This window comes from Sciurus carolinensis, chromosome 11, assembly GCF_902686445.1.
Source record: "Sciurus carolinensis chromosome 11, mSciCar1.2, whole genome shotgun sequence".
NCBI lineage: Eukaryota > Metazoa > Chordata > Mammalia > Rodentia > Sciuridae > Sciurus > Sciurus carolinensis.
Window position 1 is genome coordinate 6,862,311 of NC_062223.1, and position 17,455 is coordinate 6,879,765.

Here is a 17,455-nt window from a genome sequence, read left to right on the forward strand (position 1 = left end):
GAAGGTAAAAGTGAGGCAATAATTACCCAGCAGGCCCTCCAGGAATTCGTGTGGACTTTTTTTTTGGGGGGGGAGGGTGGAGGTTACTGGGAATTGAACCCAGGGGTGCTCTACCACTGAGCCACATCCCCGTCTATTCCTTTTGTTTTGAGAAAGGGCCTCACTTCGTTGCTGAGGCCGACCTCCAACCTGTGACCCTCCTGCCTCAGCCTCCGGAGCTGCTGAGATTACAGGTGTGCGCCACTGTGCCCAGCCCGACTGGACTTTCTTGAATGAATATGGAATGAACTTCCTGAATAACTCTGGTGCCCTGGCTGGAAGCCTTCAGAATCAAAGCAATGGCTCACATGCCACCAAACCTAATGGTGAACATTAGGACCTTAGGGAAGCAGCTCAGCAGCACCAGCCTGCCTGCCGTGCCCTGGCCCCGCACCGCCACTGTGGCCAGCAGGTCACCCTGGTGCTTGCTGCCTCCGACTGGACGTTCTGGAGGCTAGAAGGTGGGATAAATTGGTTTTTATGAAAAACCGGAGATCCCGTTTGGGTTAAATGTCCCTCCAGCTGAAAAAGCGGCTTCCTTCAGGGCTGTGCTGGTCCCCCGATGCTGGTCCCCACCCGCCCCTCTTCTGGTTGGCACCCCCCGTGGTTAAGCCCCCTCCTAGCTCAGCCCCCTCCCAACTATGCCCCATCCCCACAGCCAGGGACCCTCGCCCGGCGCTCTGGCTTGGGAGTCCAGCCGACGGCCTCAGCAGCAACTGCGTGATGGGCTGACCAGGTCACTGAGCTCAGGATGCAAGGACCTGTCCACCCCTCGCATGCGGAGGGCAGAGCAGGCAGAGCCCGGGCCTGGGCTTCCTGACTGTGGGCCCGGGCCACCCCCTTGCTGGCGGGAACGTCCTCCGTGCCGGGACACCTGGCTGGAGCCTCGGCAGGGCCCGCCTGCGCCACGGTACTACGGCTGCTCCTGGCCTGGGCCTGCTCCACCGTCCTGTGGCCTCAGGAGTTTTCCCTGTCCCCCTCCCCAGAGACTGGCCGGGCCAGGTCCCTTTACTGCTGGCTGGGGGTCAGGGTCGCCTGTGAGCCCTTGGTCCCCTGTCCACCCTGCAGAATGTGGCGAGGAAGACGGGACGGAGGTGCGGCTCGTCTCCCTCACGCTCTCAGGAAGACCGCCCCCCTCATGTGCCTGCAGGGGTCTCCAGAGCCCGGGCACTGACCCTGGGCCGAGCGCTCCCCACCTGCCCCTCCTCAAGCCTCCCGGGAACAGGGCCCACACACCTGGAAGACGATGACAAAGGCCAGCCGGGCAGCCAGCACGGCCCAGAAGTCCTTGGAGACGTCGTACTTGTGTTCGGACCAGGGGGGCTCACGGTAATCCTTGTACCTGTGGAGGGAGGGCAGGTCTCAGGGGCGACCCAGGCGACTCGAGAGGGAGGCCTGGGTGGTGGCGCCCACTGAGGGGTGGTCAGGACCCAGGAGCGCCCTGGAGGCCCAGCTGTGGCCTCGCAGGGGGGAGCTCCAGGCCCCTCCGGTACAGAAGGTTCTGGACTTGGAAATAGTGGAGCCCTTTTTCCAAAAAGAAGTTCTCCCAGAACCCCAGGCGTCCCTGTTGAAGTGGGGTGGTCCCCTCCAGTCCATCTGTGGCCTCCTCCAAACTCCAGGAGGCGTCCATGAAACAGTTTGAGAACCACTCTCCATCTGCCCCGGCCTGGGGGGGACGCCCCTGAGGCCAAGGGACTGCAAGTTCATCCCAGCAGCCCCCGACGGGAACCCGGGCCTCTGCCTGGCCCCGGTCACGCCTTGGAGTCCCGCGGGGAGGCCCAAGCCCCACACCAGGTCTCCCCCGAGGCCCCCACCTGCCGACCCTTCCACAGAACGTGACCGCCTTCCCGAGGAACACTGGCCTGACCAGCACAGCGCTCCCTGAACCCGCCAGGCCACAGGAGGGCAGCGTCTCCCTGAGCTTGCGGTTCCCCTGGGCCTTCCTCCCTGCAGAGAGCCCAGCTGCCCGAGTCTGGGGCAGGGGAGGGCCCTCCCCACCCAGGGCTCCTCAGCCCCTGCTGCCCCCAGATCTGCCCAGCCACGCTGCTGGGGCCGGACACTGCCGGTGTCAGGGTTTCCCAAGGCTGGGCAGAGAAGACCAGGCCGGGCCGGGGCTCCCAGTCCAGCAGGGAGGCCGGGAGAGGCGGCCGCTCTGGACCCACAGCCCTGCCGCTGGGCCCACATGGACTCCCTCCTGCTGTCTCTGAGCAGCTGCTTGGTCTTGCTCCAGGGCAGGTGTTGACTGAGCAGCGACTTTGTGCCAGATCCCATTTCAGGGGTGGGACCCAGTGTGGCCTGGTGCCCACGGAGCTGGAGGGCATCTCTGAGGGCCTGCTGCCCCCAAGCTGCCAAGCCCAGAGATAGGATCGGCTGGGAACAGAGGCTGGAGCCACAGCCGGGCCGGGCCAGACGGCACGTCCTGCTCCCCAGGGAGACAGCGGTGGCTGTGCTCCCAGCCTCGGCCGCCGCGGGCACCTGTCCCACTTGGCCAGCTACGGTAGCCAGGACACTGTCAAAGGGTCCGGCTCACCGGCCAGCTCCCTGCTTCCCTCCAAGCCCACCTGCCACCTGTGCTGACCTCTCAGACACGATGCCCTGATGGCCCTGCCCAGCTCAGTCAGCCTGCGGCTCCTGGGAGACATGCTGTCCTGTCTGAGGCACACGGCTCTCAGCCACGCCCTGACCAGGCCGTGCTGTTCCTCTTGCCACTGACTCCTGAGGGAGGTGGCCGGACATGGGCGTGGCTGCGTGGGTGGGAGCTGGCGGTACCGCTCAAGACTGCCCGGGAAGGGGCAGGGGGTCCGGCCAGTCTCTGTGGATCCTAAGAGCCAGGGCTTGGCCTGGGACGGGCGCTGCTTCCCCAGCCAAGGCCTGGGACCCGGCCACCTCCTCTCACACAGCCATGTCCACCTAAGTCTCCAGTGATCAAAAAAGACGCGTATCTGCCGGCACTCTTTTTTCTTAGCTGTTATCTCAATTCTGCTTGAGCTGAGTGTCGGGTTTGCGCAGGTTCTCGGTGGGGACAGTCTTCACAGCACGGAGGCGCTGTGCCTTGTGCCGGGGAGGCCCTGGGCAGTCTCCAGGAGGCTGGCCTTCGCAGCCGGCTGCACACGGGTGCCTGGCGTACCCTCCTGGGCTCCCTGGTGCTGTCCCTTAGGCAGCCAGCAGGTGGCGATCTGGAGCTGTCACTGGGGGCTTTCCCGGGACTGCTGTCCGACAGGCCCCTGCCTTAGTGGGCGGCTCCCTGGACCGTCTCAGCTGTGAGGTGTGAGCACCACATGCACTGGGTGGAAGCAGAACCTGGGATCCCATCCTTCCCCTGCCCCACGGCCTGGGCTCCAGCCTCCCTGGACGCTGAGGGGCGTGGCCGAGCAGCAGCGGGGCGTTACCTGGACTTTGTGCACCCAAGAGCTGCAGCAGGGGGTGGGCTTTTGGAACTGGAGATGGTCCCCTTGCTGGAAGAGCTGGCCAGCGGGGTCCCTGGAGGGCCGCCCTGCCTGGACACAGCGCACGTGGGATAAATGTGTCCTCTTTTTTCTGCTTTTTGTGTCTGCCAGCACCACCGGCCCCACGGCCCTTCCCAGCCCCTTCCACGTGCTCCCGCCTGTGGACGGAGCTGCAGGAGCCGGCCGAGGTCCCTGCGCTCTGGACCTCAGCGGGCGGAGGCCGGGCTACCACAGGACCCTCTTCCCTGCTGCGCGGCCCCCTACGTACCCGCTGCCGGCACCTTTTGTCCGCGTTCCCGCCATCTCCCCTCCGCGCTGAGCTCCCCAGCACAGGTGCTACAGGCTGGGCGGGCTCTGCCGGCACCCGTCCTTCCTGGGCCTCTGCCCGTGAGCCCCAAGCCCTGTCCCCAAAAGGCCACTTTTGTCTGCCCCTCTTCAGTCACACTTCTTCAAGCCGCAAGCGCTCCGGGTTTCCTTGGGATCCCAGGGTTCTGACTGTGACCCCTCAACCCAGACCTGGTCAATAAGTGACCTGGAGCCCTGGCTGTGGCAATTGTTCAGGGACAGGCATATGGCCCAGGCTGGGCTGCAAGGTAACCCCAGGGCTTTTGCTAGGGGAATGGAGACGGTCTAGGTGCTGGAGGTGCAAAGCAGACAGACGGATGCAGAAGCTGCTGGTGGACAGTTTCTGCCCACCAGAAAATGCAGCTGGCAAGAGGAAAGCAAATTTAGGAGGCTGTCCCCAAGTGTGGCCTGACAGCAAACTGTGACTCCTGGATCCAGCCACGCCTGAGGCTGTCACAGACCCCTTGGTTACAGCCACTAGTGTACTGCCCCCTACCAACCTCCCGAGGCGTTTTTTAAAAACAAGTTTGTGTTGTTCTGTGACTCTCTTCTGAAAGAATCCTGGCTCAAATCTGGGTTTCCCAGAAACCCAGTGACCTGGGCTCTTCAAAGAGGGCCGCCGGGCGTGGTACCTGCAGATCTGCACCTCGTAGCCCAGGTCCAGCGGGTCGCTGGGGGCCGTGCCGTTCTGGAAGTCACTGACGTTGAAGAAGGAGAGGGTGTGGTTGACGAAGCCGTGCATGGTCCCATTCTGGCTGTACGTGTAGAGGTACACCAGGCGTGGGATGAAGTCAGACGTGAAGGAGATCACGAAGGCCTGGCCGGGAACAGCGGGTGAGCATGACCCCAGGGGGGACAGTGGGACGAGGATGCAGGGAAGGTGGGGAGAGCAGAGGAGGGGTCAGTGTGCCCGTCAGCTCCTGGCAAGGCGCAGGGAAGGGAATGCTGGCTGCCTTCTGCTGTGTGGCCCTGGGCAAATCCCTCAACCTCTCTGTGCCATCTTTTTGTTCTTATTGAACAAGGGCCCCGAGGACGGCCCTCACCTCCTGGGCTTGCTGTGAAAGGTGTAGCTCTGCCCAGGTCACTCCATCACAGAGCTTGCTCTGGTGGAAACACAAGTAGGACCCGAAGCCCAGCAGCCTCTGACTGGCTGTGAGGCTCTGGGGAAGTCACTTGCCCTCTCTGTGCGCTGGCTATACCACCTATAGGATGAGACCTAACAGTCCCCACCTTCGAGGGCTGTGTGCACACTGGTGGGTTGGCGTGTGGAAAGAGAACAGAGGGTCTGGCACCTTCTAGGAGCCCAACGACAGGTGCCACCAGCACTGGTCCAGGGTTCCTCAGCTGCTCAGAGCAACCCTGCGGCACACGGCCAGACCCGAGGGTCCCAGCCCTGTCACCCGTCAAGAGGAGCCCCCAGGTGGGGCGACAGTCACAAGAAGCACAGGCGAGCCCCCCTCCAACAAGGGCTTCGAGCCACCGTCTGGGGAGCAGCGGCCGGCAGGGGGGCGGCATGGCGGGGCTCCGAGGGGCTCTGAGGCTGCTCCTGCTGAGCGCCCTCGGGCACACACGGGGACCGAGTCCCAGGCCGTGCTGCCACTGTGCTCCGAGACCCACCCCTGCGCCTTTCCAAGGGGCCAGGCTGGCTGGAGGGTGGAGGGACCAGCCCTGGGGTCGTCCCCTGGGACACACAGTGGCTGCCTGGGGCCACGTGCCCAGAATTCAGTCCCGGTTTCGGGACAGCTGGCCAGGGCTAAGCCTGTGGGCAGGAGGACCAGGCCACGGGCAGAGTCAGGGCCACGCAGAATCCACAGGCCTGGCTGTGCACTGGGAAGGCAGCGTCCGCCATGCCCGGGAGGAGGCCGAGGGGCACCTGTCCTCCACAGAGCTGGGGGAGGCTGAGCACGCCCCAGACCTTTAGCAGCAGGCGTGTGCGTGCGTGTGCGTGCGTGTGCGTGCCTGGGTGTGTGGGTTAAGCCCAGAGCAGCAGGGAGCTTGCCAGGGAGGACTCGGCCTCTCTCCAGCGGGCCTCTGCCTCCCTCGCTCCTTCCTTCTCCACTCTGGGGGCTGCGCGAGCACCGGGAGGGCAGGCAGGGGACCCTGCAGCAGGTGTGCAGGAAAGGCTGGGAACTGCTGGACCTGCCAGCTCACGGCCTGGGATCAAGGGACGTTTCTAGAGACTGTCCCGCCCGTGGTTTGGAGCTGCAGCCGCAGGCGGGAGGCCAGCTCCGCCTCCAGGGGGCTCTGGGCTTGGGTTTGCAAGGTCCCCAGCGTCACTTACGTTGATAATGACGGCCAGCTTCCCGACGCCTCGGAGGATGTTGTACCAGATTCCTGGGGGAAAAGGAAGCACAGCTCTCGAGAGCCCTCTGCCCTCAGGCAGCGCCTTCCAGGGACGCGGGAGGGACACGCGTGGGCACGGGGCACTGCCTGGAGGTCGGGGGCCCAGCACCGTCCCTGAGGCCTCGGAAAGAGGTGCGCGTCCCGGCGGCCGGCGGTGACCAGAGCCACACCCGGCCATCCCGAGTCAAGGATCAACAGGGCTGCCGTCCCGCGGGTCACACGCAGAGTCCCGGGTGTCAGGGACGGGCCCCAGGTGGCTGTGGGCTGAGGACCCCAGTGGGGCTCCCGGCAGGGGCCAGACCTCGTCCCCCGAGCAATGACGCGGCGGCATCGCAGCCTGAGCTGTTCCCTGTCTGGTCGCCCCCTTGTTCTGTCACCCCAAATCACAGATGGACCCAAGGACCACAGTGCAATGCAGGGGCCCAGGCTCCCTGTCTCCCACTGAGAGGAGGCCAGGGAGGCCAGGGAGGCCGGGAGGCCCGCTGCTCGGGGCCTCGGCACTGTGCTTCCTGTCCAGGGTGCCCGTGCCCTTGGTGACTCCAGCCCTGTGGGGCCAGGTCCGGCCTGGGCCAGTGCTGCGAGAGAGGACGGTACGAGCCAGCGTCACCGCCCAGCCGTCTGAGAGGGGCGCGCAGGGCGGGCGGCCAGCTCTGCCTGGTGCTCTGACGACGTGGGCTGCAGGAGGGCCGCTCGCAGCCTCTCTGCCCCGGGACTCCCAGCCTGTTTTTGGGGTGCACACTGGCAGTCTGCAGAGACAGCAGAGTTCCGCGCCACGGTTCCCAGAGTCCCGCCGGTTCAGAGCAACGTGTGAGGGGCCCAGTTGGCTCCCTACCAGCCCTGGCCAGGGGCCGGCTGGGAGAGCCGAGCCTCTGATGAACGGGGCGCCAGCAGGCCCCCTTCTGGCCAGCAACCCGGGGACAGATCTCTCACTCCCTGTCTCCGCCGCCAGCCCTCGGGCGCTCCCGACAGACCTGGCAGGAAGTGGACGGAGCCGGGGAAATGTCCTGAGTGAGCTTCCTGATGGCGGCGTGAGGGCAGTCATGGCCACCAGTGCCACGCCCCCTGCGGAAGGCCGTGGGGCCAGTGAGCAGCCAGCGCTGGGGCTGGGCGGGCGGGCCATCCTCCTGACTTTTGACCATCATTTGACCTTTGACCTCCTGACCATCATTCCTGCGCTTTGGTGGCTTTGGTGGCTTTGGCCGAGGGCAGGAACCCAGCTTACACCAGCGTCCGCCACCGAGGGGCCAGGCGGCTGCGCTCTGCGCCTCTGTCTTCTGGGCTCCGCTCCGTGTCCAGCCCACAGGGTCGGCGCCGTCGGTAGATGTTTGCTGAGTGACTCGTGAACGTAGAAAGCCCTTCCCAACAAAGAGAGCAGAGCCCAGGGCACAGAGCAGGGGACCGCCCAGCTGTGAGCTCCGTGGGCCTTGCCGGGACTTGAAAAATGTCGACTGATGTTTAAAAAACGTAGACTTGCTGCTTCTGAAAGGCTCTCAGCTCTGGTCCAGTCGGCTGGCACCACCGTCTCCATGACGACAGGTCCCCATGACAACAGCGGGCAGTGGCCGATGGTGGCACCCCCTACAGGCCGGGCCGAGTACCACAGCGGTTCTCTGCACCAGGGAACCCGCCCCATCCCTTCAGTCCTGTCTGAAGAGCAGAGTATCACCCCAAACCAGATCCCCACAGGCTGGGGGACAGAGCGCTCAGGGGCTGGAAAGTTTCAAGAGACACAGCAACAGGCCTGCTGCCCTGGGCCCAGGAAGAACACTGGCCTCTCGGCTCCAAGTCTGAGGCCCTGTGCAGGCCTCAACTGGGTCCCGGGGTGGCATCCCTGGGCTAGGCTCCCAGGAGGCGGCGCCTGAGCTCGGGGCATCCTCGGGTATGTGAGGGGTCAGCCCAGACAGAAAGCAACAGGAAGCGGAAGGCAGGAGGCCGGGGCGGCACGGTCAGCAGGGGCCACGGCCTCCTAGAGCCCACAGCTACAGGTCCTCGGCACCGGCCGGGCCAAGCTCTTGGGCCTGTGGTGGGCCCAGGAAGCGCTGAGGAAAAGAAAGGCAGCCTCTCCTGGGGAGGCGGGGAAGCCGCCCGACCCTGTTTTCTCACACCTGCTGCAGGTGATTCAGACTCCGGGGTCTCTCAGTGAAGGGGGACCTTCTTCTGGAAGACTCTCGGGCTGCTTTCATGAAGACCCTCAAGGGGAACTGCCGCAGGTCCACCCGCCTTCTTCAAGGTTTCTACCATCCTGGGGACGCTAAGCCCCATTTCCAAGTACCCGACAAGGAAGTCCCTGGGAACCTGGCACCTGCCCTCCCACAGTGCCCAGGAGCTGAGCGCCAGTTGAGTTTCAACCAGCAGGCTCGGGAGAGCAGGAAGTCAGAGCTCAGGGCGGAGCTGGGGCCAGGTTCCCACACAGGCAGGGTCCCTGCGGGACCCGCTGTGCCTCCCTCCCCGTGGCTGAGGCCGGTGACGAAGCCACCTGCACTTTGGGGCATAGCATCCCCTGGCAGCCGGCGCCCGTGGGGTGCAGGTCGCAGGGGCCACTGGGCCCTGCCCCTGAGGATGCTGGCCCGGAGGCCCTGCACGGATCACAGGAGGAATACAAAAGCCTGTTGAGCGGCAGATGGCCGGGGAGAAGCCCAGAGGCCCAGAGTGCACCTCTGACCCAGCCGGGCAGGAACCAGGAAGGAGCTGCTGATCCGTAAGAGCCGGGGAAGAACGGGAGCCCAGGCTGCAGAACCAGGACGCAGGCCGGAGCGCTGCTGTGGAGGGAGGCCAGCGCCCCCAGGGGCTGCAGAAAGGTCTCTGTCACTGTTCACTGCTGTTCACCGGCTGGGTTTCCAGGTTTTTAGATGCCACCGCCTGGGGACAGCCAGAGCCTCTGACGCCAAGGTTGCCAAAGCAAATACACGCCCGCTGAGAGTTAGCCAGGGCCCCAGGGCACTGGGAGGTGGCCTCTGGGAGGGGTGCTGGCCGGGAAGCGCTGGGGGCAGAGCCCAGGCGTCTCCGGCCCGGTCAGGGTGCGCCCGCTGCTCCCTCTCCTGGGCCTCTGGCGTGGGGCTCACGGAGGAGGCGCGGCTCAAGTTCTCCAGCGAAGTCCGGTCATTGCCGGGGCCTCAGCTTCCCCGGCTGGGCAGTGGGACCCAGGATTTGCCCAGGCTTCCTCCTGAGGTTCCTCAGAGGACCCAACGGGCTGGCGGGTCCCAGAAGAGTTCACCCTGGACACCGTTCTCCGGGCTTGGTCTTCAAGCAGAGCGTGGGTGCCGAGGAGCTCCTGGGGCCAGCCCTCCACGCTCCCGACAGGGTGCCGCGGGGCTCACGTCCAGCCTGTTCCTGGCGGGCCCACACGACGGCCTCGGGGAGAAGAGGCGCATCTTCACACTCTGAGTCAAGGACGTTCACTCTTCGGCCTTTCACTGGGAGCAGAAGCAGGGACACGGGCTTGGAGGGTCCCAGGCCGCTTTTAGACAGAGTCTCAGGGCGGCCAGCAGGAGGGTCTGTCTGCCGCGTTCCCACCATCCAGACCAAAGGGACACGGGGGAGCCGTGTCGGGCTCAGGCCGTGCCCCTGGCTGACCTCCCTCCACACAGCCCCCTACAGCCACGCTCCCCACAGATCCCTCAGCACCCGCGAGAGGCTGCGGGTGAGCCGGTGCAGGGGCGGAGCTGGTGGTGCTGGCGCTGAACGTGCACTTCTGGTCCCTTCTGAAATATGGGGACCCCACAGAAGGGGGGGTGACGTTATCCTGGAGGCGGGAGATAGAGGCCCCACAGACCAGGTCGCCACTGTGACACCAGGGCTGGCCACGTCACCAGAGGCCCAAGTGTGGACCGAGGGGCAGAGGCAGAGCCACCCACCACTGCAGTTCAGAACCCCGAGCAGAGGGTGCGCCCTGAGGGTCCTCCGCTGAGAAGGAGCCTGGCCCAGGGCTGGAGAGGCCCGGCCAGGGCTGATGACCTTCCCACGGTGCTGCAAGGCTGGGCTTGGACGACATGCTCCCCAACACGCTGTCACTGCTGTGCCAATTTTGTTTTGGCAGAATGACAAATAACATCCCCGATGGAATTCAATCCTGTTTATTTCAAGAATCAGCAGAGGTGCTATTCTAAATAAAACTGCGTCGAAGACGAGATCATCTGAGCACCTGTTTCCACCAGGAGTCTGGGTTTCGCTTTAGGATGAGGTGCTGGCCAGTGACGGCTCTGGCCGCGGTGGGCATGGGGGGTCTGCAGCCCCGCGCACTGCTTCCCTGGCCCCCCATCGCCTGGACATCTCTCTCCTGGGATGCGCTGGTGACAGGGCACTCACTACTTCACGGGGAAGTCTGTCCACCATGGACGCATCCCTCGGGGCTATTCTCTTGCTCACCTTGGGGAGCACGGCTGCCCCAGCCCGCCACCCTCCTCCATGTGCCGAGGTACGTCCGAGGGACTCGGGTGAAATGCCTGGGTTATTTCACCCTGGCTTGACCTACATGGGGAAGTCATGCAGGGACGTGCGCGGTCCCCCCTCCTCCTCCTCCTTTTTGGGTGACGGTTAAGTGACACAGTGCTACAGGACGCAGGAGGCCCTGCTAGGTCCTCCCCCATGGCCCCTCTGTGCTCCGGGGCCGTGCACACAGCGTGGTAGGTGCCGAGAGCGGGTGTAAATGTGTCCTGGGACCTCCTGAGCACCAGGCGGTGACCACAGATGAGGTTCACGCCTAGGCTTCCCCAGGGGCACACCTTAGGAGGCGAGGAGCCGCCAGCTCCCGAGCCGCCACCCCGGCCAGGCCCCCCGACCTGTCCGGCAGCCCCGCTCACCGATGTCTTTGGCTCTGACGGCCACCGGTCTCCGGAGCTCGGTGACAAACTTCTTGGCATCCAGGCGGATCTCGATGATGTTGTTCAGCAGGGCAAACAGCGGGGCCAGTGGGAAGGACGCAACGAACAGGGTGACGAAGCCGAACTGGATGACTGCAGAGAGCCAGGCATGAGCAGCACGACCCCGCGCGCCCAGCGCTGTCCTCCAGAGCCTCCTGCCCCTCTGCAGCTGCCTGGACCAGCCCTTGTGACAAAACCACACGACCCCAGGACCTCCAGGCCAGGAGGGGACTGACAAGTCCACATGCTGCGCCGACGTCCGTGTTGGACGCTGGATGATGGCAGCGTTCCCAGGGCAGCCTCAGGAAACGGTCACTCACAGGACAAAGCCCCTGCCCCGAAGGCCCAGCCTGCACTCTCTGTGCCTGTGCTGAGGCTCCCTGAGGTCGGGAGGCCTGCCCTCACGCTGTCTTCAAGAGCCCCAAGCGTCCCCTCCCTGAGCCCCCGGCGCAGGGCACGGGCCCTTCTCCCCAGCAGCCTCAGCTCTGCCCACCCACTGCTGGCCACCCCGCTGTGAGCTGGCTCTGGGGCTTCTGGGGCCCTGGAGGACACAGGCGGCAGCAGCGGCCGAGCCCCCAGGGAAGGTCAGGGAAAGGTGGCTGAAAGGAGCCTGGGAGGCAGGGAGGCTCGGGACGGCCAGCAGGACCTGGTTTAAGGTTCTCAGTGCTGGGGGCAAATGAGGAAGCCGGCAGGTGCCACCGCGTGCCAGCCAGTGGAGTGGGCCGTTGTTAACGCTGGGTGGGCAGCACGGGCAGGGGACGGCGCGGGAGCCCTGGTCCCCATGGTCCTGGTGACTCCTGCTCACTCCCAGGGGTGGGCTCTGTGGGACGCCCCTGCCCAGGAGGGGACGAGGGGAGGTGAGCTGTAGCCTGGGCCATGACGCGGGCGAGGCTGCGGGGGCTGTGGCCAGGCCCAGGTGGGTTTCCCTCCGACGATGCTGCCTTCTCCGACTAATGGGAGGCAGGAGGGTGAAGGGGCGGCGAGGCCGCTGGGCGAGGCCAGGGGAGGACAGCCCCCTCTGGGCCTTCTCTTCCCTTCCAGCCGCATCTGCATGCCGGGCACCCAGCCCCGTCTCCCCGAGCACGGGGCGTGGCTGATGTGGTGCAGAGAAAGAAGGGCACAGAAGTGGGATTCAGGGTGGGCGTGGGCGGCCACACCTCTGTGCACACAGGAGAGGGACCCGTCCCTCCAAGCAGAGAGGAGCGTGGGGCATCTGGGCCTCCAGCCCAGTAGGAGGAGGGAAAACCCGGCAGGCCAGGGGTCTTGGCCTGGCCCAGGCTGCGCTTCCCGTCCTCTGGTGTGCCCAGGTCTCCCGCAGCAGCCCGGGCCTGGCCTTGCAGGCAGGGTGGCCCCCACCAGCTGGGGAGGAGCAGCCCAGGAGCTGCCCGCCTGGCCGTCACCCCTCCAGCTCACTCCCCTCCGGGAGCAGAGAGAGAAGGCCCTGGCACCACCTGCAGACCCTCCTCCTGAGTCAGCAGCAGGCGCCCTCCGTGCAGCCAGCTGGGCAGCTGGCAACCTCCGGGGACCACTTGGCCAGGCGAGGAGCACGGAGGAGGTGCTCGTGGGTGCGCGGGTGCTACAACCTGGCCCTGCCCCTCGCAGCCTCCCAGCTGAGGCTCAGAACAGTCCCCCTGTGCCCTGCGCTCACCCCGGCCCTGCCAAGGCTCACGGGGTGCTTGTGCACACTGCAGAGTCCCGGTGGCCCCCTCCTGCACCCACGGACTGGGCACCAGCATTGCTGAGATGCCACCTACGGCCCCAGCACTCTGGGATACCCTCTGAGTCTTCCTGACTGCCTGTGCTCATGGATTCCTTTAGAAACCATGTACTGAGCACCTGCTGTATACCCACGCCTGCTCTAGGGCCAGGGGAATAGGAGTGATGAGCAGTAAAGAGAAGGCCCCCCTCACGGGACTCCCGTCCATGGGAGGAAGACGGAGCAGAAGGGAGGAGGGACGGAAGTGTCTGTTGGAGACCCGCACCAGCGGGAGGGGCGGGGTCCCCCCTGCGCTGTGGGTGCTGCCCCCTACCATGCTCAGGGAAGACCTCTGCGGGGGCACATTCTGGGCAGAGCCCTGGAGGAGGGCCAGGCGTCCGGCAGAGGCACTCCAGCCAGGGCACGGCTGGTGCAAAGGCCCCACGGCAGCCTAGAGCTGGGGTGTGGGGAACCAGGAGGCCAGCGCGGCCAGAGAGAAGGGAGGCCGAGGGAGCGGGAGGAGCTGGGCCGGGAGGCTCCAGGGGTCAGCAGGCCTCACCTGGCCCTTGCCCGTCGCTCTTCTGTGCCCCTCAGAGGAAGAGCACCCTCCCCTGGCACGCTGCCCCAGACATGACATGGCTCAACCTCAGGCCTCCACATGCGGGGAGAAGGGGCAGCTGTGCGGCCTCCGCTAGGCTGCGCTGACGCAGACCTCACCGGGGACTGAGCTGCCTGCCCCCGGCCTTCGGACGACAGGCCCAGTCCAGCCAGCAGAGGGTGGGCAGGGAGGCGAGGCCCACACTCCCAGCCTCCCGCCTCGGCCTCCCCACTCACTCATCTCCATGTACTCGGGGGTGAGGCCGGCGAAGGGCTCCAGGTGGTAGTCGGCCTCGTAGCGCTGCTTCCTCTTCACGTGCTCCTCGTGGGCCGAGGTGCTCTGCCGCCGCAGCTTCAGGTAGCGGATGAACTTCTTCATTTTCCTGGGGAGACAGTGGGCAGCAGCTAGCTTTCGGGAGGGTGGCTGGGCGGGGTCTGTCCAGTGTTCCGTGATTAGCCTGGGGTCACTTGTAGATGGCGCTCGCGGCACTGCGGGCTGCTTGCTCCGCACCTGCCCCCTGCTTGGGGGCTTCATGAGGAGCGTGAGGGGCAGGAGAGCAAAGGGCCACCTAGGGCCAGGGGAGGGCCCAGCGGGCAGTGTGGTCGTGCCCACGTGGACACCGGCTGGGTTGGAGGGCAGCCCAAGGTTAACCCCAGGGAGCTGGCTGCCTCTGGGCAGAAGGGACCGGGACCCTGGTGAGCCAGCACATAGGTTTTGGGGGCACGTGGACAGCCTGGAGGGTCACTGTCCTCCCACTCCCTGGCTGAGAGAGTGACTTGTGCTCCATCTTCCGTCTGCCCTGGCCCCCGCCCTGCTTCTGGTGCCCCACCATGCCTGCCCCTCAGACCGCAGGAGCCCACGCGGGCGGGACTCACGGGATGCCGATCTCGAACAGGTTGTTCTGGATCAACTGCTTCCCCAGCATGATGATGCTCAGCTGGATGCACAGCTCCATCAGGCAGCCGCCCGGGGCACACTGCGGACAGGGTGGCCGTCAACCCTGGACGCCAGGAGAGGTGACCCCCCCCCCCGGGAGGCGCTCCTCCAGCCCCGGCTGGCTTGTGCCCTCCACTAAGCCACGTTCGCCGCCTAGTGCCTGGAAACCGCAGCGGGCAGAGGGTCTGCGCAGGCGCCATTAGCTAGCAAAGACCAGGCCGCCCCGGATCCAATGGCGGGTCCTCAGGAAGGGAGCACGGAGGGTGGAGGCAGACCCTGGAGCCGTGCGGGAGGCTCACCCGCTTCCCCGCAGCCCCCAGACGCTGCAGCAGGCAAGGCAGGGTCCTCCCTGTGCTTTGGGGGGCGCAGCCCTGCCGGCCTCGCTCGACATCCGGCCTCCAGGACTACGGGGCACATTTCTGTTGTCTCGGGCCCTCCCGACTGTGGCCCTCCGCTGGGTCTGCCCTCTGCCTGGGGCCATGGGGCTGGGAGGACACTGGGATGGGGGCACACATAGCCAAGGCCCACGGGGGACCCAGGCTCCTCTGTCTCCCCAGGGTCAGCGCTCCATCCCCTGTACCAGCTGCCCATCCACAGGCCCGGGCAGCACGGCAGGCTGGTGAGGCAGCCAGTCACCTGCTGAGGCCCAGTGCCCCTGCCCTCAGCAGGCCACGCCTCTGCAGGACCCCGGGGCAAAACTTTTCACATAATTAGCAAAAAATGTGTCCTGGATGACCATGAATTTCGTGAAAATCAAATCCTTTATTCTACTCTGTGAACCATCTTTAACCGTGATGGTCGATAAGGTTATCAGGACATAAAGAAAACACCATGCCCAAGGGGAGAGCGCGTCAGGGGCTCTTTTGCAAACACCCATGGCTGCTGAGGCGGCCGCGGGAGGCCCGGGTCTGCACTCAGGTGGCAGAACCTCCAGGCTGCACCCCGACAGCCAGATCGCTCTGCACCTGACGTCCACCAACTCCACACCCTGCGTCACAGGGTCTCTTTTGGGAATCCCACTCCCTTGCTTTCTTGACGAGCTGCATTATTCTGTAGTTAGAAATGTGGGCTGGTGACCCTGAGACCTGACCACTGACAGCCCGGTGTGGTCTGAGGGAGCCACTGGTTGGGGACGCCGTGGGGCAGGCCATGAATCAGCGGCAGCAGGTGGCTAACGCCCAACCCTCTGTGGCCGGCATGGCGTCTGAAGCGAGAGAGGAGGAAACATCTGGCCAAGTTCTGTTCTCCTCAGTAACTCGGCTTAGTCAGAGAGAGAAATATTCAAAGCTTTACCAAAGCGTCAAAGAAAAAAGAAAACAAGAAACCTTGGCGCGATCTGCTTTCTTTAACACCGAGAAGGCTTGCTCCTTTTAGGGTCACTTGGGGTGGACACGCTACCTGAGATCAAAGCCACCAGCCAGGTGGAAAGGGACTGTCCCCACCGCTGGACAGACTGGTGTCGCTTGGTCCCCCTGCCCACTGCGTGGACACACAGTGGCCCCGCGAGAGGCTGCTGGGGTCCGTCTCACTCACCTCTTCCATTCGGAAAGAGCGGAAGATGTACACGTAGTCGCCCGGGCGTCCCACAAACCTGGAACAATCGGGGAGGTCTCAGAGGGCGGACGGGCCTCCTACTTGGGGAGAGACCCCGGGGTGACCGTGCTGAGCTGTGGCTCCCCAGCCAGCCGCCAGCGTGTCTCTGCGGGCTCCCCTCCTGGTGTCCGCCAGGCAGGGCTGGCTGGCCGGCCTGGGCTCTCACTGCCTGGGGTCCCTGCTGCTCAAGGACCTCACTGCCTGGGGTCCCACTGCCTGGGGTCCCTGCTGCTCAAGGACCTCACTGCCTGGGGTCTCACTGCCTGGGGTCCCTGCTGCTCAAGGACCTCACTGCCTGGGGTCCCACTGCCTGGGGTCCCTGCTGCTCAAGGACCTCACTGCCTGGGGTCCCACTGCCTGGGGTCCCTGCTGCTCAAGGACCTCACTGCCTGGGGTCCCGCTGCCTGGGGTCCCACTGCCCTGCTGCTCAGCGGGTGCTGGTCCTTTCCCAAGTGTGTGGCTATGGTTGCCAGACTGCCTGCTGTCCTGGGCGGGCCTCAGTGGCCTCCCGCCCGCCAGGCAGCGGGGTGGGGACGTGGAGGGCAAGCTGGCACGGTGGGAGCCCTACCGGCCCTTGAAGAAGGCCACGTAGAAGATGGGCGTGTAGGAGTTGACGAACTTGAGCAGGAAGGCCTTGAAGGTCAGCCTCTCCTCGAAGCTCTTCTCCGTCTTGGGGACCTCTGGGGAGACGGACGTGCCAGGCTGACGCTGGCCACAGGCCACTGCACCAGTGCCCAGCCCCAGTCCCAGACAGGTGGCAGGGCCAGGGACGGAGGAGGAGCCCAGGGCCCCCCACGGGGCAGCGGCCAGGCTGCCTGGCTCTGGGATCGGCCCTGGACCGCGACCATGTGGCTGGCATGACCCGCATGTGGGCCTCACCGATGGTGGTGAGCCACCTGGCTATGCAGCCATAGACCTCGTCCAGCAGGATGATGACCACCAGGTTGATGATGACCGCAGTGGCCGTGACAGTGACCCGGATGTTGGACCGCACAGAGGGGGAGGAGTTCATGGCCAGGGCCGCAGCTGTGGAGATTCTGTAGATGATGACGCCGAGGACAATGGCGAACGTCACCGCGATCTGCACAGGGGGTGGGATGCACTGGGCTGTGGCCACGCGGGGCTCCCGCGGCCTTGCTGCCTCTGCCGAGCACGGCGCCTTCTGTCCCCCCACTGTCCCCCAGGGGAGCATGGCACTGCGGGGGGGCTTCTCCCTGTGACCTGGGTGACTGTGTGGAAGCAGTGACATTCCTGAAGTGCCACCCCAGGGCCACCGCACCAAGGAGGTGGAGGCCGGGCTTGGCTGGACCCCTCCCAGCCTCCCAGCAGCCTCTGGCTCCTCCAGGAGAGCAAGCCCCAGTGCCGGCCAAGCTCACTGTGGGCAGAGCATTCCAGAGGATGCAGGCTGGCGGTTGCCGGAGCGACGGGGGCGGATTCCTTCTGCCCACCGCTGTCTCTGGGCTCCTTTCCTCACACCCCAACTCCACCCAGCCACCCTGGCCCCGCCCTGTGCGGCGCTGTGGACGCCCCACCCCGAGCGCCCCCTGAGGACAGCACAGCAGGGCCACATGTGGCTCCAGCTGCTGTGTGCGGGCTCTGC

The 17,455-nt window shown here is 65.4% G+C and overlaps 1 protein-coding gene across 1 annotated transcript in view; it reads right to left on the reverse strand.

Moving 5' to 3' along the window:
* The window catches only part of Ano1 (anoctamin 1), a 128,384-nt gene that overhangs the window by 1,776 nt on the left and 109,153 nt on the right, over positions 1-17,455 (reverse strand). The window contains 9 exon segments of the mRNA XM_047516857.1: positions 1,276-1,381; positions 4,463-4,647; positions 6,112-6,164; positions 10,973-11,125; positions 13,563-13,708; positions 14,202-14,302; positions 15,796-15,853; positions 16,424-16,535; positions 16,735-16,936. Of these exon segments, the coding sequence (XP_047372813.1) occupies positions 1,276-1,381; positions 4,463-4,647; positions 6,112-6,164; positions 10,973-11,125; positions 13,563-13,708; positions 14,202-14,302; positions 15,796-15,853; positions 16,424-16,535; positions 16,735-16,936 (1,116 nt within the window).